The 22,369-nt window shown below is 41.3% G+C and overlaps 1 protein-coding gene across 21 annotated transcripts in view; it reads left to right on the top strand.

Moving 5' to 3' along the window:
• CADPS (calcium dependent secretion activator) overlaps positions 1-22,369 on the top strand; it is a 454,502-nt gene that overhangs the window by 185,607 nt on the left and 246,526 nt on the right. For all 21 annotated transcript variants that reach the window (XM_026679552.2, XM_087954541.1, XM_026679537.2 and 18 more), the window contains exon 4: positions 15,795-15,875. In XM_026679552.2, coding sequence (XP_026535337.1) covers positions 15,795-15,875 — 81 coding nt within the window. The remainder of the gene's footprint in view (positions 1-15,794; positions 15,876-22,369) is intronic.

Genomic DNA, 22,369 nt, shown 5'->3' with positions numbered 1-22,369 from the left:
ATTCGTAATGGACTAACCCGCAGTCTTCACTCCGGTCCGTGTTTCTAACGGGAACACGGACCGTTCCTATTGGCTGATGCCGTTTGACAGCCGGCTATAAAAGGAGCTGTCAAACGGCATCAGCTGTTGCCGCCAGCTGACTGCCCTGTTAGCCCGGCAGCCGCGGCAACCCTTTATTCTGGCAATAAAGTTACAGTTGAAGTTCGCTCCGAGTTTTGCCTCAGGTTATTACTGCCGCTCTACAACAGGGACAATAGAACAGGGATGATAGGCACAATGGTGCACTTATGCACACCCCTTACAGACCTCTTAGGAATGGGGTGAGGTCAACAGTGGATAGTTTAAGGTTAAAGGAGTGGGGGTTAGAGGATGTAACAACAGAGTCAGGCATTCTAGGCATTGACCACTTTGAGGTCATAAAGCATCACTTCAAAAAATCTTGCCCCAGGCCACCCAAGTAATACCTTCAAGGTGCTTTCCCAAGGAGCCAGATTCTGTGCAGGTCTGAAACCAATTTCTGAAACTGAATGGTTGCAGTTTTAAGGATCCCCCCATTTCTAATGATCTTCCATCATTGACTCTGAAACATCACCTAAACTATGGCTTGGAGTCTACTACTACATCCAGCCAAGGAGATATGTTGTGTAGCATGATTTTGAATTACGGGCGACTCCTGGTGGGGGAAAACATGAAAGTCTCCTGATTTTTTGTTCAAACCAGAATTCTTTTTAGATTAATCTAAATATTTTTAATTTTAAACAGAGCAGTACATACAATGCATAGTGCATTGAGAAGGAATGCAAACCACACACTCCTGTCTAGAGCTTGAGGTAGAAAGACTTCTAATATGCAGGATTTAGGTTGCAATTTATGATGATGTTTTTCACCTTTCAAATTTATGAGTCTGGCTGGGATGGCCCTAACCCAAATCCTGATAAAAAAAGGTTTTAAGTCTAGAAGAATAAATAATCTACAACATCAAGCAAGCAGTCATTCTAACAAATGGGATATGCAATTTTTTCCCCCTCTCCATTGGCATTGCAGTGATGGAGAAAGATCATTTGGATACCATTAAAGGTATTTATAATCATTCATTTAGTGACCATTCAAAGAGTTTTAAACTAAGATCGTTCATTATGACTCTTCATATCTTTCAATCTTTATTTCTATATTATTTGCTTGTATCATATACGCAAATAAGAGTGGGGCGGTGGCCTAGAGGTGGAGCTCTCGCCTCGCAATCAGGAGGCTGTGCGTTTGATCCTTGGTAGAGACAGATTTTTCTCTCTCTGGGCACAGTGAGAATGTATCTGCTGAACAAAACTCTGCACTGGTGACAGGAAGGGCATCCGGCCATTATGTGATAACCCAGGGCACGGTACAGAGATAACACCGAACAGCTGGCAGTTCAAACTGGCCCTTTTGTGCTCCAAATTTCCCTCAAACACTCCCACTGTTGCTGACAAGTCCCTGAGCAGGGTGATAATAAACCCCCACACAAACCTCAAGCAGCCTCTGGTTGCTATGAGTCCAGCCCAAGCGCTGTCTGCACGAAGGCTGCATGGCAATAAATCCCAAATGTATTTAGTAAAACAAGAGCCAAGCAAGGAATTCAGGGAGCAAAATATCCAGATAATCCGTCCAGAATGCCACACAGGAAGGCAAGGATTCTTGGCATATTCAAACATCAGCACACAACACTTCCGGAACTCAGCATTTGTTCCTGACAAATGCCTCTCCCCACAGTGTCTCCTTAAGTCTCCTTCCCCCGGTGTGCCTGATGAAGCTGGACAGGGTACTCTCCTCATGAGTGGCCGGCTCCATCTGAGTTCAACCAACTTTCTCTGCACTCTCCAAACCCTTGCATCAGTAGCGGGTGGTTCTTGCCCCTCGTCTGAGCTCTCTTCCTCTCTGCCTGCAGGACTAACTAATTCTGAAAAGCCTTGCCTGGACTGGCTGCGCCCTTCCCCGGTTTCTCCCAAGGCCAACGGAGCTGCCCTCTTGCTCTCTGTCAGATCTTGTTCCATCTCATCTTCCCCCGCCAATTCGGACTCCGACGGGGGCATGACACATTAAACACTCTGCTAGCTCCATTCAGTTGCCCACCGCGCAAGGGATTATGGGGGTCATTAAATGATGATGATTTAGCAACCGTTCAAAGTTATGACAGCCCTGAAATGGTCAACACTGATCCTTGTCAGAAATGGTGTAGAGTCTCCTGCTTGGGCAGGGGATTGGGCTTGATGACCTACAAGGTCCCTTCCAACTCTGATTATCTGTTATCTGATCCATTTCCACACTTATCCCCATATTCACATGATCAAAATTCGTGTGCTTGGCAATTGGCTTGTATTTGTGGTAGTTGCACTGTCCCGGGGTTACGTGATCATCATTTGTAACCCTCCCAATTGGCTTTCGACAAGCAAAACCAAGGGTGGGGGAGCCACATTTGTTTAATGACTGCATGATTCCCATTGCAGTGATTTACTTAACAACCATGGCACAAAATGAGGCACCACCACTCTCCTAGCAAGGCAGTTGTTAGTTGTGGTTGTAAGTTGAGGACTATCTATACGACCTTCTTGGACTCTCCCCAAATCTATCTTTGTGAGAAATGCCAGAGTTGAACTAAGTGCCTTGTCTCTTTCCCACAAAAGGGATGAGCAAGCAAAGATGGTCTGAGATTCATACTTCATAATCCCATTCAAGGAGGCCACCAGAAAGCAAAGACTGGGAGAGAAAATTACTGATAGCAAAAGTTGGGGACTTCTTCAGTATTTGACAGCTGGCCGAGAAGCTTCAAGCACAGGGAAAGGAAACCTGGCTCTGTTTTATTTCAATTCACCTTCCTATTATTGCAAATATGCAATAATAAATATTTAAGTTTGGGGAAGAAGCGCACGCTGCTTTTTCCCACCACCTCTGTAATTATCTTGCCCACCACCACGATGTAATAGAATGTAATATAGGCCATAATTATCTGTACAGTGTGAAATCCCAAAATAAACACCAGGCAAGTTCTTAGAGAAAGCTTACACTTTTTAAAAATCTCCCAGGGAAACATTGTGAGGAGGCAATGCTTTTAAGTAGTAATGTCTTAGCAGTCCATTTTGCTAGCTATTTGTTTGTACAGGCTAAAATACCAAACAACTTCTGTTTGGTATTTAAGACTAAATCAGCAGTGCCTGCCTTCAGATATTAAAGCAACTGGTCCATATGTGCATGCATGTATACTGTACACACATATCTATTACATGATTCTGTTTTGGGTCAAGCATAAAGAAAAGAAAAGGAGTAAAAAAAAATTAACCTCAAAATTAAAAGACACAAGATTATGTGTGTGTGTGTGTGTGTGTGTGTGTGTGTTTTCTTAAGTTTTTGCGGGTACTTACATGTATGGTATTCAGCTTTGTTTGGGTATTTTCCCACGTCATTATAGTTGTGCTTTTAAAGTTGTAGCAACGTTTCGGCAGAATCTCATCTGCCATCATCAGGCTTCTGTATTGTGTTCGTCTGTGAGTCAGGCTTTCACAGCCGTTTCAGTTTTAAATTTGGGGCTAGCCTACTGCTGTGCCAGAATGGTTTTTTCTTCATCCTGATTGATTGGGAGTCTTGGTCTGTGTTTATTGGTCTTGGAGTTTGCTGTGTTCTGCTTGAATGGTGTTTCTAATATCTTCTGTCTGTTTTGTGGCTTTTTGTGTGTGTCTTGATTGGCTGGCAACATTGTGTTCCTGTATTGGAGGCTTTTAGTGCAGCTTGGCTCCAAGTAAATGGACGGCTATCATTTATTAGGAAGCTAGGTTTCATCTGGGTGCCTGGTTGGGGTGTGTTTGAGCTGGAGGTATCAGGGGGGATCTGTTTGTGCCCAGGTGTTTGCCTGGCTTGTGGTGTGGAGATTTTTTTTGTTTGTGAGTGCAGGCTTCCAAATAATTGACAGTCTGGTGGAATCATCTCTTCTATTCATGCTTTCTGGTCTTTTTTCAATCTCTATGGCTTCTTTGATAATTCTGTGGCTGGGGTTTTCTATAGTGGCTAGGGTTTTGGTGCCATTGAAATTGATGCTATGACCTGTGGCTTTCATGTGTTGGACTAGTGAGGAAGTGTGTTCCAACTTTTTTACTGCATTTTTGTGTTCATCCAGGCGGGTACTTATTCTTCTGACAGACCAATAGAAGAATTATGTTCATTCGCAGCCCGTAATGAGTCCCAAACAGTCTCTTGAGATAAGCACCCACTTTTATCTCCTTTGAATTGCTGCCAACAACTAAAGTGCCAAATTAACTGTAAAAAGCCAAACGGAGTACAAAGTCCACACAGAGCTTCAAGGTTTAATCCGAACACAGCAAAAAATGTTGCTTCCTGCAAAGGTTCCTGTCCCTTTGCTCCTCCTTTATTTCTTGGGAGGGGCTATCACCTCCAAGCCTTACTCCCAAATTGCCCCTTTTGTCTTAATTCTTCTTGCCTTCTGGCAGCTCTGCGCACACGCACACTGGGAACAGGCTCCCCTTGTTCCTCTGCCTCACTGCTGTCAGATTCTGAAGGCTCCAGACTCAGCATATAACTCCAAGATGGCCCTGGCCCCATCTCTGTATTGGATGCAGGACCATCATCTGAGTCCTCCCCAGACTCCCAGACTGTCCCATGTTCTTCCTTGCTGTCCAACTCTGATGCATCTCCACAGGCAGACCACAACAGAAACTATATAAATAAAACACTGCAGAAGTATAAAAATATAAAATACAACAGCTAAAAGATGGAGATGGAGGGAGTAGAATGAGCAGGGGAGGTGGGATATGACATTAACTATCAACCACCCCCAACAAGAAACCCCTCTTTTGGTGCACCAAACCAGCTGGCAGAGGCTGGTCTTTAGGCCCTTACGGAAGGTCAGGAGGGTCAGAACAGACCTCACTCATGGGGGGCAAGATGTTCAAAGTGCAGGCACAATAGCAGAGAAAGCTCTTCTCCTAGATCTCTGCCAGCAAGGGTGGGATGGGCCAATCCCAGTGGGTTGGGCAGATATTTTTGGGGATCCTGTAAATACCCTTGCACCATTATGGGACTTTAAAAGTGATAACCAGTCCTTTGAATTGTATCTGGGATGCAATGGGAAGTCAGTGCAGTTAACCAAATTCGTGTAACATGGGCCATTTGGAAGATGCCCAGATCTGGATATACCACTGCATTCTGGATCAGTTGCGGTTTCACAGTGGTCTTCAAGGGCAGTCCCACAGAATTTATACTCAACTGTCACATCTATGCAACAAAGCTGGAATAAACACAGTCTGATATATAGACATTTTTGTTCATTTGCATAAATATTTACATATTGTACCATTGCCTTTTTACCAGCCTTTACACATCTTTTACTTTTCTGTTTGCAGTAAGCATTCTACTATCGTTCCAAACTTACTCTTTTTTTTTTTTTTTTTGCTATTTATATGTAACTTGCCATTTGTTCCATTTTCCCTTTCAAGACACTATTATTTTGGTCCTTAATTAATTCATTTTCAGATCCAAATTTCTCACTGCCTCGTGTAATCTAACTGGCACTAGGATAATTCAGGTTCTCAAGCCACAGCATTGCATTTTCTGCTACGTTAAGTTCAAGTAGTCCTCAGCTTACAACCCCTTTGTTCAGTGACGGGCACTGAAAGTGACCGGTGTCCATTTTTCACTCTTTATGCAGAGGTGGAATTCAGCAAGTTCTGGAGAACAGGTAGTGGAAATTTTGAGTAGTTCACAGAACCAGCAAATACCACCTCTCACTGGCCCTGGCCCCATCTATTCTCTGCCTCCCGAGTCCCAGCTGATTGGCTGGGACTGGGCTTTTGTTGCCCTGCACAGGAGTAAGGAGCTGGAAAGTGGGTTAGTGGGGTGGGGACAGAATGGGATTTTGCAGAATCCTTCCCCTGTCACACCCACCAAGCCACGCCCACAGAACTGGTAGTAAAAAAAAATTGAATCCCACCTCTGCCTTTATGACTGTTACTGCATCCCCATGGCCACATGATCAAAATTTGGGCACTTAGCAACTGGCATGTATTTATAGGAATAGCAATAGGACTTAGACTTATATACCACTTCAGAGTCCTTTACAGCCCTCCCTAAGCGGTTTACAGAGTCAGCAAATTGCCCCCCAACAATCTGGGTCCTCATTTTACCCACCTCGGAAGGAGGGAAGGCTGAGTCAACCTTATGACAGCTGTCCTATCCCTGGAGTCGTGTGATCAACTGTTTGTAACCGTCATCCAGTTTCTGACATGCAAAGTCAATGGGGGAAGTCAGATTGGTTTAAGGACCACATGATTCACTTAACAACTGTGGCTCAAAAAGTGATAAAATGGGGCAACTCTCATTTAACAACTGCCTTGCAAAGGAAATTTTGGGCTCAGTTGTGGTCATACGTTGAGGACTACCTGTGCACATTCCTGCCCCAATCTATACTGTACTTCCTCATACTTTCCCTTTCTGTGGTCTTTCTACTTTCACTCTAACTTTTTTTCTTCCGTGTCTATTTTTCTCAAGATCTGCTCTCACCTAAGTCAAACTCTTGTATCGCTAATACAGAGGTAGTATTCAGCAGGTTCTGACCAATTCTGAAGAACCGGTAGTGGAAATTTTGAGTAGTTCAGGGAACTGGCAAATACCATCTGTGTCAACTCATAAAACATTTTGTATACACATTTTATAGTTGACAACAGAAAGAAGGGAGGGAGTTTCAAAGGGTAGGCAACAGTGTGGAATCGAAAGTACATTCTATTCATATTTTCTTCAAAGACTGATTAGATGGCTGAAGCTTCTGCTGGAAAAAATCTAATTGGAGAACATGATTGATGACTCTTGGCTATGGACGTTTTTCATTGGATAATACACCCAGAGGGGTGGGGGAAAAGCAGGATCAAGGGTGACAGTGAATTACGTATCTCAGAGTTGGCTACGCCCAGGTTAGTGCTAGATGTAGAATGGTAGCTTCAAATAAATCCTCTTTAGTTTTGGGAGTGTGGCTCGAGACTCATGATTTAATTGGAGTAACTGCCAGAACCCTGAGACTCTGACTGGAGATTTTACAGTATCCTTCCCCTGCCACGCCCACCAAGCCACACCCACAGAACCAGTAGTAAAAAAAATTGAATCCCACCACTGCTCTAATACTCTCAAACTCATAAACAAATCAACAATGTTTTTCACTTTATTCCTTCACCATAAATGTATGCCTAAAATATATGGTATATTTGAACAAAGGGTTATTTTCCTAAGCCATTTCTCCACTATCTCTCTTATCATTCATTAATGGGTACCCAAATGTTTCTTTGTACTCCAATCTTTTTTCCCATTCATTTATTCACATCGCATATTAGTATAATTCCCCCAAGATTGCATTTATTCAGAACATTTTTTTCTCAGAGCTAGGAAGTGGATCTGCCATTATCATAATTCACTGAAACATAACTTGCCACTACAGTATCATCCATCCATGAATTTTTATTTTCAAACATAAACATCTAGATGACATCAACAGACAGACAGATATCCTTTTTTAATTTATAGCTAAATATATGCATTCCCTTCCATGCAAGTATCTTTCATTATTCTGGGCTTTGATTATGTAAATATTACATTATGTAAAGTGCTCACAGTAAGCTGGAGCTGAGTGTTGATTCAATCTATGTAAAGAAAGAAATAGATAAAATAGCTCAATATGATTGCATGTATTCTATTGTGTTCTCTTTCTTACTCTCACAAATGCACAAGGTATCTTTTTTTTTTTTTTCATTTCATTCATGGAGATTACCATAAACTCTTCTTACATTCCATCTCACAATCTTTTATCTGTTCAGATTATCACCATGATATTGACTTCTACAGCCCAACATGGCTGGGTTATGGAATCATAGAATTGGAAAAGGTCATTAGAGGCCATTATCTTCCAACCCTCTGTTCAGTACCTATTCCATGAGTACATCCCTCCAGGCTGAAGACCTTTAGCAAAAGATACAGCCATCACGTCCAGGGCAGGTTCTATTGTCAGGAAATTCTTCTTGTGGTGTCTTGCTTGAACCTGGATCAACAGAGAACCCTTCTTCTCTATGAAAACCCATCAGATATTTGGAGATTGCTCCATCTCCCCTCGGTCTCTCTTTTTTTTTTTTAAGGTAGGCTCAAAATATACGATCCTTCAACTGTTCTTCATAGGATACCTAGACAGTTCACTACCTCAGAAATTCTCTTCTGCACCTGCTTCCATTTATCATTGTCTTTTTTTTTAAATGTCTTGTACACAATATTCCAAATGAGCAGAATTGAGTGGAACAATGACTTCCTGCAATCTGGACTCTGTGCCATGGTTAATGTGTCCCAAGATAGCTTTTGCATTCTTAGCAGCTGCATCACACTGCTGGCATAGGCTTAGCTCGTAGTTCACAAGGATACTCAGATCCCTTCCGTGTATTGGGTTGCCCAGCTAGGCCACCCCACATCCTGTTCTTGTGTCTTACATTTTTCCTAACCTTGCATTTCTCCCCATCAAACTCCATCCTATTCACTTCCGCCCGTTGCTCAAGCCCATCTAGATCTTTTGGAATCTCTTCCCTTTTATTTAAAGGATTAACCTCGCCTCTCAGCTTTGTGGCACGCAGAAACTTTTGAAGTGTTTCCTCGACTGACTAAGCTAAGTCATTCTTTAAAAGGCTGAATCGTCCAGGGCATAGGATGCAATTCATCCAAATTTTCATGTAACCTTTCTTTTAATAAGATAAATGCAGCCTAGGTAGCACTGTGTCACCTGTAGCACTCTCTTTTAAAGGAGGGAAGTTCAAAAGTAATGTTAGTATTACTTCACAGAAAGAGTAGTGAAAGCTTGGAACCAAACTTTCAGCTGAGATAGTGAGTCAATCACCAGCAACTGAGTTTAAACATGCTTGGGATTACCTCCCTTATCTCCTTCCTTCCTTCCTTCCCTCCTTCCTTCCTTCCTTCCTTTTTTCTTTTTCCTTCCCTCTTCATTCTCCTTTCTTCTTCCTTTTGTTTTTGCTGGCAGAGAGCAGCAGGAGGCTATCCTTACATGCGCCACCCCCCCAGCTCCATTTTTACTGGCAGACGCACCGCGAGCTGGTTCTTTGCTGTTTTCAGGCTGGCCCTGTGGGCCAGATCTAAGTACTCTATGGGCCGAATCCTGTCTTGAGTTTGACTCCCCTGTAATAAGTAAAACAATTAATTAATTAAAACGAAAACAAACAAACACTCAAAGGGCAGACTTGACGGACCATTGGGTCCTTTTCTGCTGTCAGTTTTCTATCTTTCTACATTAGAGGACATTACCAGTCAGTTTTACCGTGTTTTGGCTAGTATGCCACAAGTACAACCAAAGCCCAGTGTTGCTCCAAGCCTACTCTAACAGGCTGTGACAATAATCTCGGGAGACAGGAGGAAGAGTCACAGCCATGGTAACAGTCAGATAAGAGATATCTCAGCCCACAGGCAGGAATGGGGATGGAGAAAGCATCACAGGAAAAGCCCTCCCTAATTCTCCAGAAGGTAAAGGCGATGGAGGAAGGTGTTTTGGTTTTTTTTGCAGTTTTGCAAGAATCTGTTACTGTAGTCTTACAATTAAAATTGAAAATCAGGCTTGTCAGATATTACAACTTTCTTATCCTGCTCTACAGAGTAGAGAGTTGGACTCTTGACAGAAAGCCAGTTAAAGAGACTAGAAGCATTTGAAATGTGAATTTATAGGTAGCTGTTATGTATAAACTGGGTTGACAAAATCAGAAATGAGGAGGTGATAAGCAGCCTGGGAAAGCCTCAAAATCATAAAAAAGCATCAAAACTATCAAAAAAGTGAAAGCATCAAAGCCATAAAAAAGCAAAAGTTAGAATATTTTGGACATCTGATATGACACATGGGAAAATACAGCATTCTTCGCTTAATCCTCCAGGGAAAGATTGAAGGCAAAGGAGGTCCAAGCAGAAGAAGAACACCATGACTTCAAAATCTTAGGGACTGGTTTGGACAAAACTCAGCAGCACTTTTTCATGTGGCTGTTGATAAAAATAGGATTGTCAACATGATCGCCAACGTCCAATGATGGATATGGCGTTCTTCTTCTTGTGCACAAGAAGAAGAAGAAGTCTTATAATAAGGGTAGTATCAGTACTCATAGTTAGGTTTTATACTGTAACTGGACTACCTTGAAGGGCTGACACTTACTCAAGCTATTCTACACATGGTAGGATCTCTAATGGAGAGATCTTCTTGCAAATCACCTTTGCCTGCCTCCCACCAACTAGTAGCTACACACAGCGTATGGTTACAATGCTCAGGATGCTTGTAAAGCAATTAATATGTATTTATTCACAATGTTTACAAAAGGTCACTTGCTAACAAAGTGCTCTGCTATCTCAGAAAGACATGCTTTAAAAATGTAATATTAGAATACCAAGCATTCAATCAGACAGAACATTTGCACTTAACGAAGCCTGCATTATTGAACACTAAAGGCTAGTTGGACAAGACTGCTGAAATAATATGACAGCTGAAATTAGATTCAAGCCTTAAAGATCAGCTTTTAGAAGTGGGGAAAAAAAAGTTTGGCTTCGTATAATGAGGCAAGCTAACTAATTTTAGACCCTGAACTTCAGTGCTTGGACAAAAGATGGTGAGGCATTTTGGACACTCACGTGTATTATAGATCGTCCTGGACTTATAGCAATAGCACTTAGATTCATATATCACTTTACAGTGCTTTACAGCCTTCTCTAAATGATTTACAGAGTCAGCCTATTTCCCCCCAACAATTTGGGTCCTTATTTTACCAACTTTGGAAGGATGGAAGGCTGAGTCAACCTTGAGCCTGGTGGAATTCGAACTGCCAAATTGCAGGCAGCCGGTAGTCAGCAGAAGTAGCCTGCAGTACTGCACTCTAACCACTGTGCCATCGTGGCTCATATACCATGGCTCATAGTGGCTTATGATGTCAATTGAGCCCCCAATTTTTGTTCTTAAGTTAGTTTTGCCCTATTTTACGACCTTTCTTGCCTCCTTTGTTAAGTGAGTCACTGCAATTGATGCATTGGTAACATGGTTGTTAAGTGAATCCCCATTGATTTTGCTGATCGAAAGGTTGCAAAAGATGATCTCATGACCTGGGGACACAGCAACGGTCACAAGTATGAACTAGTTGCCAAACCTTTGAATTTTGATCACATGATCATGGGGCTGCTACCAAGGTGTCATAGGTGTGAAAAATGGTCCTAAGTCACTTTTTTTCAGTGCCCTTGTAACTTTGAATGGTCACTAAATGAACTACCTGTATTTGGGTAGAAAATATTGTAATGCTGTAATTGTATTTTGTGCTAAAAAAAAGAATGATACATTTTCCCCAAAATCATCTGCTATGCTGTCAGCCCTGATGCTAACATGTTTTTAAAAATTGAAAGAATGCAGTAAGCAGCAGCATCTTACCAGCTTCTGGTGTTTCTGTACGATGCACTGTCATGCCCCCGTCGGAATCTGATTCGGAGGGAGAGGCCAAGCAGCTGACCGAGCAGGGAGTGGGAGTGTGGCTCTGTTGGCGGTAGAAGAAACTGGAGAAGGGCACAGTCTGGCTGGGCAGAGCAGGGAAGAGATAGAACAAGGGAAAGGGAATTCAGACAAAGAACCATCTTCATCCTAGGGCAGGCAGGGAGGAATGGAGAAGAGAGCAACATGAGTTGCTTGGCTTATGGGGGAGGAAAGGGTCCTGATTCCCTTTATTAGCTGCAGCTGGGAACACAGTGTTTAAAAAGGGAAGCTGAGCATAGCAACTTGTTGGGAGCAAATTGTAAGTTATCTGGTATCGTTGAGGCTTATCTGTGTTCCTGGCATCTTCCCAACTGTGTGTTTTGCTGTGCTTTCAAGTCTGCAATTCCTTCTCCTGCCCTGTCAAGTTAATTACTGCAGCGTGGTTTGTTTGGATTTTTAGTTACAGTGTGTATGTACTTTATTTTTGGACCGAATTTCCTCCACTTAAAGGCTGTTCCTGAGAGAGTTTTTCTCCAGCTGAAGGTAACCTGGACATTGGGGTCAAAGCTGGAGATAATAAAGGGACTCTTCTTGCTTATTTGACTGTGTTGCCTTTGTGCCATGCTCTGGGTCATCACATGCACATTATGAGCCTCTTTACAGGTGGTCTTTGGCTTATAACTTCAACTTAATCTCCATTCTAAGCAAGGTCATTGTTAAGTGAGTCGTACCCAATTTTACAACCTTTTTGCCATGGTTGTTAAGTGGATCACTGCAGCTTTTAAGTAAATCATATGGTCGTTAAGTGAACTCAGCTTTTTCCATTGACTTCACTTGTCAGAAATTGATCAAGGTCGCAAATAGTGATCACATGACAAATCCCCCCCAGGAATGGTGATCACATGACCTCTTCAGAAATTGTGATCACGTGTATCTGGGAAACTGCGACCCTCGGGATGTATACATGACAGTTGCCAAGTTCCCAAATTTTGATTATGTGACCAAGGGGAATGCTGTGATGGTCATAAGAGTGAGGAACTGCCATAAGCCACTTTTTTCAGTGCCTTTATAACTTTGAATGGTTGCTAATGAATGGTTGTACGTCAAGGAGCACCTGTACTGATCTCCTTTCCTTTATGATTTTTGTGTGGTCAAGTTTGGCTGTAATGTCACACGATTGAACTTTTGAAGAGAAGGAAGAGGAATTAATCAGATGGCAAGAAAAAGTATAGAAAGAGCAAAGTGTGATTTGTTTCCAAGCTCCAAATAACCTTGACTGGAGACAAAAAACTCCTACACAAGCATTTACAAGAAGGAGGAAATGCCATTTAAATTATAAAGAGTAAAAAAACAACACGAACCAGACAAGATAAGGGCTTGAAGATGTCCACAGATATCAGAACACACACTGGGAAGGACGCCAAACTCAGAGAGGAACAATAAACTAGAGATATTTCCATGCTTTGTTTCCAGCACTTGCCCGTACGCATGTCCGTCATCTTATCCAGTTGTCACAGCTGCAGCCCATGAAGAGGATCATGGGGATCTCCTCCCCAGTAGATCACATCTCTCCCTTATCCTCTCTTCCCTGTGTGCCCTAGGATGAAGAGGGGATGGGCCTGGGTCCTCCTCTGACTGCCCAACTGGCCTCTGCTCTTCCCCAGCCTCCTCCACAACCTCTGGACCACACTTCCACTCCCTGTCAGCTGTTCCTCCTCTCCCTCAGAGTCAGTCTCCACCAGGGGCATGACACAGAGGGAGGAATTCACTGGGGAGTGAAGCCTCCTGCTAGGAAAGGAAAAGGCCTGTAAGAAGGCAGACTATTCACTATCTCTGTCTATCCTCCCTGCCCCACTAATAAGCAAAGTTGGAGATAAGCCAGTTCATAAAGAATAAACCACTTCTGCACTCATATACCAGCCATATGTGCCTATATACCAGCCATCTTGATTTCAAAAGCGAAACATGGAGCTGTGCTTTTAATTTTGCATTTGCAAGCAAAAAAATTCCGACTTGCCCCTAGAGTATTTTCAGCTATGTTTCTTTGTCAGAGCAAGATGTACACCAATCCCAACAAAATACAGACATCTCAGTACTTCTGTTCTTAATAAGTAAAGGTCTTTGTGAACTTTGCAAACTCAGTTGATTTTTTCCCCCTATTTTTTGCCTGGAGAAGAAAAATAAAGGCCTAAATGATAATTGCCTTCATTTCTGATAGATAAAAAAGATTTCAATAGCTTGCCCTCATGTGTTTTAGATGACAAAATCTTGACAAGGTATCAGTAGGAGATAACCTGTTTTACATCTTTCAATAGAGACTGATTAATATGATTAATGTGATTAAAGACATGTTTTTTCTGGTAGTGGTACATCCATATTATCTAGAATGGATATGATTTAGCATGGTTTATACGTAGCTTAGATTGAACAAATGTTAGGTCTGCATCAGAGGTGGTATTCAGCGGGTTCTGAGCAGTTCTGGAGAACCGGTAGCGGAAATTTTGAGTAGTTCGGAGAACCGGGAAATACCACCTCTGACTGGAGATTTTAAAGTATCCTTCCCCTGCCACGCCCACCAAGCCACGCCCACAAAACTGGTATTAAAAAAAAGTTGAATCCCACCACTGGTCTGCATGTAGATGCTTGTCAGGAGTTCGATACATAGGTGTAAAATTTTCCTGTGAGTGAAACCAAGGAGGTGTCACAGACTGGAGTTTGGGGAAGAAGAGTTTTAGAATAGTAGATATCATTAAATACCCCTCTTCAGATGTTCAGTATTTAAAAAAGAATTCATAGTTGCTATTTGAAAGTTATAACAAAACAATATAGACAGTCCTCGACTTACGTAACTTGTGTCACTTATTAAGCGGATCATCACAAGACTACTCCCATTTTACAACCTTTTTTGTAGTGGTCATTAAGTGAATGCTGCAAACCCATTGTCCACAATGGCCAGAAGTAAATGCTAGTTTCTGGCAAAAAAAACATCCTAACTCGCAGTCCTGTGTACGGAGATTCTCAGTCATCCAGGTCATGGTGGTCCCAAAGGTGCTTTTTTCAAGAGGCGACTGGACTTTCTGGTTTTTTTCTTTGAAGACGTTTCACTTCTCATCCAAGAAGCTTCTTCAGCTCTGACTGGATAATGGGGAATGGAAGGATTCATATTCCTTCCAGATAGCTGGTCATTTGCATTCTTTTAGAGAGTCATTAAGGTCACCTGAAGATTTATCTGTGTCATCAGAGTCACCTGAATGGTGCGAATGGTGCGAATGGGTCTTGGGACTGTTGAAAGGTCTGTATTGTAGCCTGGAGATAGATGATGTTGTGTCCCTTCTCCTCTGTTGAGAGAGGGCTGTTCAATTTTGACATAGATGGCCTCTTTGATCTCCAGCAGTCCTCTCTGTCCAAAATGTGGACTTTGCTGTCTTCAATGGAGTGGCCTTTGCCTTTAAATTGCAGATGGGCTGCTGAATCTAGTCCTGATGTGTTTGTCCTCCTATGTTGTGCCGTGCATTTACGAAGTGGTTGTTTCGTTTCCCCAATGTACAGATCTGCACATGGCTCACCACATTGTACTGCATATACCACATTGCTCAGTTTCTGTCTGGGTGCTTTATCCTTGGGTTGATCAAGCTTCTGTCTTAGTGTATTCTTGGGTTTGAAGTGTGCACGTATGTTGTGTTGGCTGAAGATTCTCCTGAGCTTTTCCGAAATTCCCGCAATGTATGGAATGACAACGTTGCTTTTGGGGGAATCTATCATAATTATGAATTATGAATGCTATGCATTTGAAAACTAGATGTAGGGTAAATATGTTATGTCAGGTAAAATAATAAAGAAACAAAGTGTGTGTGTGTGTGTGTATGTATGTATGTATGTGTGTATGTATGTATTAGTATTAGATTTTTTTTCCTCACATCTTTATTAACTTTATAATTCACTCAAGGCAGCAAACAAGAGAATGGCCGTCCCAAAACCACCCAGCTGGCTTTCATTCCTTAAGTGGGAGTAAAACTCACAATCTTCTGGTTTCCAGGCCAGCACCTTAGCCACTATACCAAACTAGTCTTCCTCCTTTTTTTTCTTTTTTTGCATTTTACACATTATCTACGTTAATATATGTAAAAGATTGAAATGTAGCCTGTGTCTTATCCTTGATTCCCATCACCCGCTTTTTTTCAAAGATACGCTAAAAGCAGAGGAGGTTCAAATATTGATTTTTCTCAGGCGACATTTTTGTTCCTTTATTGTTGCTGAACTGCTGCTAAATGATTTTGTTCTCCTTGTGCAGCTGGACAATCCTGATGAGCAAGCAGCACAAATTAGGCGGGAGCTTGACGGTCGTCTCCAAATGGCAGACCAGATTGCCAAGGTAAGAGACGGGGTGGAAGGGAGGGCTGCTTACTGGGTTTGAGAGGGGCGGCACTTTTTTTAATGGCTCAGGCAGTGGCATTGTTTATCAAAAGCTGTCTGTGTATTTGTTTGTTGACACGTTCTGTCAGAGAAGCACAAGTTCTCCGTTATGGGACCTGCCTTCTGGAATGAGATCCTCTAGAGATCCAAATGGCTTCCACTCTGATGATGTTCCAGATGTTACGAAGATCTGGCTGTTCTCCCAGGTCCTGGAGCAGAGCGAAGGTTGAGCCCCTGATGGATAGATATTTTTTAGGTTATATATTGTTTTTTAGCTGCTCACGATTTCTTTTTCGTCTTCTATAACTTTGAAAATGATTAGCATTGTAAGCTGCCCTAAATTATTGAAAATTGGATGGCTGATAAATTGTGTGTATGTATAATAAAGAAATGCCGAGGCATTTAAGGGTCTAGAGATTTAAAGGCAAGTAAGTTGGAAAAACCATGTTGTTGTGATGACCTGGGGCATGACACAAAAATAACCAAGTCACAAAAATAGAAGAAAGTCCCTTTAATGCCTCCAACTTGGCCCCCAAATCCAATTATCCTCGGCAGGATATCAAACTCTTAAAGAAAACAGTTTACGGAGGGAGTAAATGCAGTCCATGCCCAAAGTAAAGTTAATTCGAAATAAAAAACCCAACACACCACACTGAAGGAATTACTATGGCAGGCAAGGATGATTAATTGCGGACTTCTACCAGATAACACAGCAACCACAGTTAGGAGGAAACCAAAACACAGATAAACTCCTACAAGAATGCACACTTTGCTTCCAGCAACTTTGCCATGCACAGTTTGTCCTTTTAACCAATCCTCCCAGCTGCAGCCCATGAAGGGGATCAGGGCCCCTTCCTCTCCCGTAGACCATGCCACTCATGTTTCTCCCTTATCCACTCCTCCCTGCGTGCCGTAGGATGAAGAGGAGATGGGCCTGGGTCTTCCTCTGTATGCCCATCTGGCCTGTGCCCTTCCCCAGTTTCTTCCACAACCACTGGAGCCACACTCCCACTCCCTGTCAGCTGTTCCATCTCTCCTTCTGAGTCAGACTCCAACAGGGGCGTGACAATTGTATTGTTTCAGTGATATAAAAGAGCCAGTGAAGTACAGGTAATCCTTAACATAGGACCGTAATAGAGTTTGATCATTATAGCCATCAACTGTAACAGTCGTAAAATGAGCCAACCATGTGACCAACTCAATTGTACAACCTCTTTTTTTCAATGGTCATGTGGTGAACACTGCAGTTTCTTGCTATGGGGGTGTTTTGCTGAAAAGTGAAAGTAAACAGTGGTTTTCAACAAATAGAAAGTAAATTGTGGTCATATGACTGTGGGACATGGCAAACAGCCATAAATGAGAGTCAGTAGCTAAGCTCCCAAAATCATATCACTCGGGGGAGGGGGGAGGGGTCCTTTTGGTGGGCGAGGGTCAAACTTCAAACAGTTGCTAAGTGATAGGTTGTAAGTCAAGGACTATCTGTATAGTGGTTTAGGCATTGACTTAGACTTGAGAAGATGCAGAATACTGAGATTCTCACAGAATTCTGGTCCAGGGGTACAATTAAGGGAGATTTCCAGAAAAGCCATGCAGGGCTCCTGTAGGAAAGGTGGAATATAATTTAAATAATTAATTCTACTACCAGCCACTTTCATCCCTTGGGACATGCACTACATTAGGCTGGGGTCCTGAGTTAAATTGGGTGGTAGTGGTATTGTTTAAGTGTTTATATTGGTGTTCTTAGACTACTCGTAAGATAGCAATAGCAATAGGACTTAGACTTATATACTGCTTCACAGTGCTTTACAGCCCTTTCTAAGCGGTTTACAGAGTCAGCATATTGCACCCAACAATCTGGGTCCTCCTTTTACCCACCTTGGAAGGATGGAAGGCTGAGTCAACCTTGAGCCTGGTGAAATTTGAACTGCCAAATTGCAGGCAGCCGGCAGTCAGCAGAAGTAGCCTGAAGTACTGCACTCTAACCACTGCACCATCGTGGCGGTTAAAGATGGTGGTTGTGTGAATAAAATGAGGAGAGAATTTCATATAAGTCTTGAGTCCTAGGGAAAAAAAGTAATCAGTTGTTCTTAATAGATATTGTGTTGTCTTGACACACAGATCCTTTTCTGTACATGACAGCCCAGTTGGTTGTATCAATTACCAATTCAGTTCATCTTCAAGTAGCACCAATATACAGTGTCCAAACTAAGCCATCAATCCCTGAAGAAGAGAGGATAATAACTTCAATGTTTATGTATCCTATTTTGCCATGGAGTCTTTTGTGGGGGAGGGGATCTTTGAATAAGCTGTTTGTTGGGGGAACATTTATTTTAGCAAAGCACTCCCAAGATATCCAAGTGAATCTTTGTATTGTGAATAAAATCATAATACATTATTTAGCAACAGCATTTGGAGAAACAGCCTTTCCCTTCTCTTCTTTTGACCCTGCATTGTGTGTTTCAAAAACATTGTCACGGGAGAGATCATTGTCTTCAGAAGAGATCAAAATAGATGTAAAAATTAACAGCCCATACATTTATTTTTACTTCATACGTTAGCTTATATTGGACGCCTTTTTGAACATTTTGAACACAATACAGGAAGTCCACAATTTACAACTGTAATTGAGCCTGGCAATTAAGGTTGTAAGTTGTGACAGTCATAAAGCGAATCATCACATGACTGATCAAAATGATTTTATGACCTTTTTTTCTGGCAATTGTAAACAAGTGCTACTGTATAGTCATTAGCAAACCCATTGTTTATTATGAAGCAGTTTTTGCTTAAAACTGGAAGTAAATGCCGGTTTGCACTGGAAGTAAATGCCAGTTATGCAAAAATGGCATAAATTGTGGTCATATGATCACAAGATGGCCATAAGTGGAAGCCGGTTGCCGAGCACCCAAACTGCAGTCACATGTCAGAGGAGGGCTGGCCACTGGAACTTCAGAACCATATTGTAAGTATCTGGGAAGTCCAACTTAACTTCAAACAGTCACTAAGTGAATGGTTACAAGTAGAGACTACCTGTATGGAGTGATACTTGGAGGATTTGATAAGAGCACAACAATCCACTATTCAAGACCACGGCCTTGGGAATTCATGGTCACAACTTCACAGACTAGTAAACCACACAAGCCTGTGGTGATGCTGAAATTTGAGGTAGAAATGCTACATACTATATGCTATTATGAGTCCAAGAAAGAAAGTTGGAATAAAACTTAAACCAAATAATAAAGTGAATTAAAATTACTGTCTTCTGCCATAGTTTTATATGTTTAATTTTACATTTTGCCATGATTTAAAAATAATATTAATAAATCACTGGGGGTGGGGGGAGCATATTCCAGCTTGCCATTGCCCTTCATAAAAAACAATGCCCAGAACAGCATTCTTCCAGTCGCAACCTGACCAATGCAAAAGAAAGAATTACAACTACTTTTGATCTCCACATTCCTTAAGGAATGTTAAGCAGTATCCCTGATTTTACCCTCAATAAAGACAACTTGATGAAGGATGTTGATGTGGAAGAAAATTATTTTACACATTTGTAATAAATCTTTCAAAAATAACAGAGTTGGAAGAGATCTTGGAGGTCTCCTAGTCCAACCCCTTGCACAAACAGTAGACCCTATAACTTTCTGGAAAAATAGTTGTCCAACCTCTTCTTAAAAATCTCCAGAATTGGAGCACCCGCTACTTCTGGAGGCAAGCCATTCCATTAATGTATTGTATTGTTTATTTAATTGAATAGTCATAAGACCTTATCAATAACATAACATAAATATATAACAAGACAAAATACAGATAAGTTAGATATATAAGAATACAATAATGAAAACATATGTGTAAAACCAGGGAGTCAGAAATCGTATAATAGATCACCCTTGCAGGATACACCAATTTGTTCAATATATTGTGTTCTTAGGACCGCTGCCTTGATTATAAACTTAGCAGTCCTATGAACAATGTGTACATTAGTGGCCCAGAGGAAATATAACAGTCTGTGGTTTGATTCCCAATGGGCTGTTCTTTCCAGTAGAAATGATAAATATTTAAGCCTAATGGGGGCATATATTTGGCAGTTGAACAAGATGTGGGAAATATCTTCAATGGCAGATGAACCACATAAGCAGGTTCTCTCATGGTATGGTACATGGTGGAAGTGCCCAGGTCTGGACATGGAATCCAGTAACTCAAATCTGGCTCTGGTATAGGCTCTTCTCTGTAAATGTGGCATACCCATTGAAAGGTATTTTTCAGGTTGGAAGATGTTTTTATTCTTAGCCAACCATCTTATAGATCTGTTTTTTGCTAATAATTCCATGTCAGTCTGGGCACTAATATCCAAGACTCTCTGTTTAAAAATTTCCCTTGCCTGGGAAGCCCTTGACAATAAATATTGGGTAGAGAACCCATGTCTTAAGATGGCTCTGTGGAGTTGACTGGCCCAGGAGTTAAATTGAAAAGCATTGGGGCTAAAATGCAGCCCTGTCTTACGCCAATATTGGTAGGTATGCTCTTAGACAGGGCTCCATTTACGCCAGTACAGATTTTCACATGGGTATTTGAATAAAGGGCCCTAACCAGAAAAAGGAGTCTGGGCTCCATGTTCAGGTCCACCAGTTTCCTCCACAAGATATTTCTGTTTAACTAATCAAAAGCCGCACTTAGATCAATAAATGCAGTGAATAATTTGTTACCCATTTTTAAATACCTTGTTACCAAGCGATATAATGTAAAACAATTATCTATGGTAGATCGCTCTGGTCTAAAGCCTGCTTGTTCCTCCGCCAAAAGATTATTCTCCATAACCCAGATTTCAATTTTGCTCAACAAATGCTTTGCATACATTTTAGCAACAATTCCAATTAGGCTTATTGGTCTGTAATTAATTGGATTGCCTCTATCTCCTTTTTTATGTAAGGGAACAATAATGGCCACTTCCCAACCCACAGGTATGCGACCAGTATTGTTTATAAAGGTGAATAGCCCTGCTAACAAAGGCGCCCACCAGTCCATAAAAGTCTTAAATAATTCCGGGGGCAAAAATTCTTCACCAGTGCCTTATTAGCTTTTAATGATCGAATAATGGATTTAATTTATGAAACAGAAACAGGGGGCCAGATAGGGAGATTTTCTAAAGTTAATAAATCATTGCTTTGGGTATGCATAGAGTCCTGATTGGATTTAAAAAGAAGATTGAAGCAGGAATGGGGATATCAAAATAAAAAATAAAAATAAAATATCAAAATAAAATTTACATTCCTTCAAAATACCTGAGACAGCATTTCAAAAGAAAGCTGAATTTGACCCTTTTGCCCAAATTTCCAAGTCCGACCATAATTTAGTTCTAAAGGAAGCCTTCTTTGATGCTATCAATTTCTTATAATCACGCCTAATTTTTAACATGTTGCTATAGTTTTTTGAGATGGGATATCGCTGAACCTTACGCATTGCAGCTCTCAAATATTTTCTACTGTGTGAACAGTCAGAATCAAACCAGCTAACTCCAACTTGTTGGCGGTTTCTTATTGGAAGTTTGACAGTAAGAAATTTCTTCAGTGAATGACGTAGATCGTCATAATGGGCCATAATATTATCTGAGCCTGAAGATGAATGAGAAATTAAGCTTCTCCAGATCTGAGGTTGTGCAGAATTCAAAAAAATAGATAATGCCACAGTATCAACGTTGGCCCATTTGAGTTTTCTATCCAGTCTCACTTCCAGGTTTGCAAAAAACCTTTTACCACAAGATGAGTTTCTCCGTATATCTGAACTGCCTTGAAATAAAACTGAAATTGGTTGGTGGTCACTACCTTCCCTCACATGGACTTGTTAATGCAGTCTAGGACTCTGTGGGCTTTTTTAGCAGCTGCAATTTTAGCAGAAATAAGGTGCTGTCCAAGTAACATACCAAAAGACAAGCCTGTAAATTAGATTACTTCTTAACAGTAAGAGTTCATAGTCAAGCTTGATATTGTTTGGCCAAGAAGACCTCAACAGGCTGTAAAATATGTAAATTATATGATCCAATAAGTAGACACATTATATCTGAATGGCAAAAGGCCAGAAGAACACTGATGGATAGCAAAAAAATGAGCATTTCTGTATATGCTGGTGCTATTTAATGGGCCAATCAACCTGGATCTGGTACTTACTTACAATCTATTGTAAGAAACTTTGTACCTAAGAATAAATACATGTTTTCTCCCATGACCTTAAATTTTCTTGTCTTGCACATTATGCAGCAGATCATGAATTTATATCAGTCATTAAAAATGTTGCAGGCTTGGACTGTTCCTCATTTTCTAAATAACCTTTTAATGAGGAATCTGTTCTGCAGCCTTCCTGTCACAAAGTAACTATTTCTCAAAGTGCCCCAGTGGAGACATTTGGGCCCATTCATTACCACAAAATTTTGCTTGGAGGAAGCATTTAATTTTCTAGCCC

Source organism: Notechis scutatus, chromosome 2, assembly GCF_049901735.1.
Source record: "Notechis scutatus isolate UNSWTSFEM ecotype Mainland chromosome 2, rNotScu1.2, whole genome shotgun sequence".
Classification (NCBI taxonomy): domain Eukaryota; kingdom Metazoa; phylum Chordata; class Lepidosauria; order Squamata; family Elapidae; genus Notechis; species Notechis scutatus.
The sequence above is the reverse complement of the archived record's forward strand: the minus strand, read 5'-3'. Positions and strand labels throughout refer to the sequence as shown.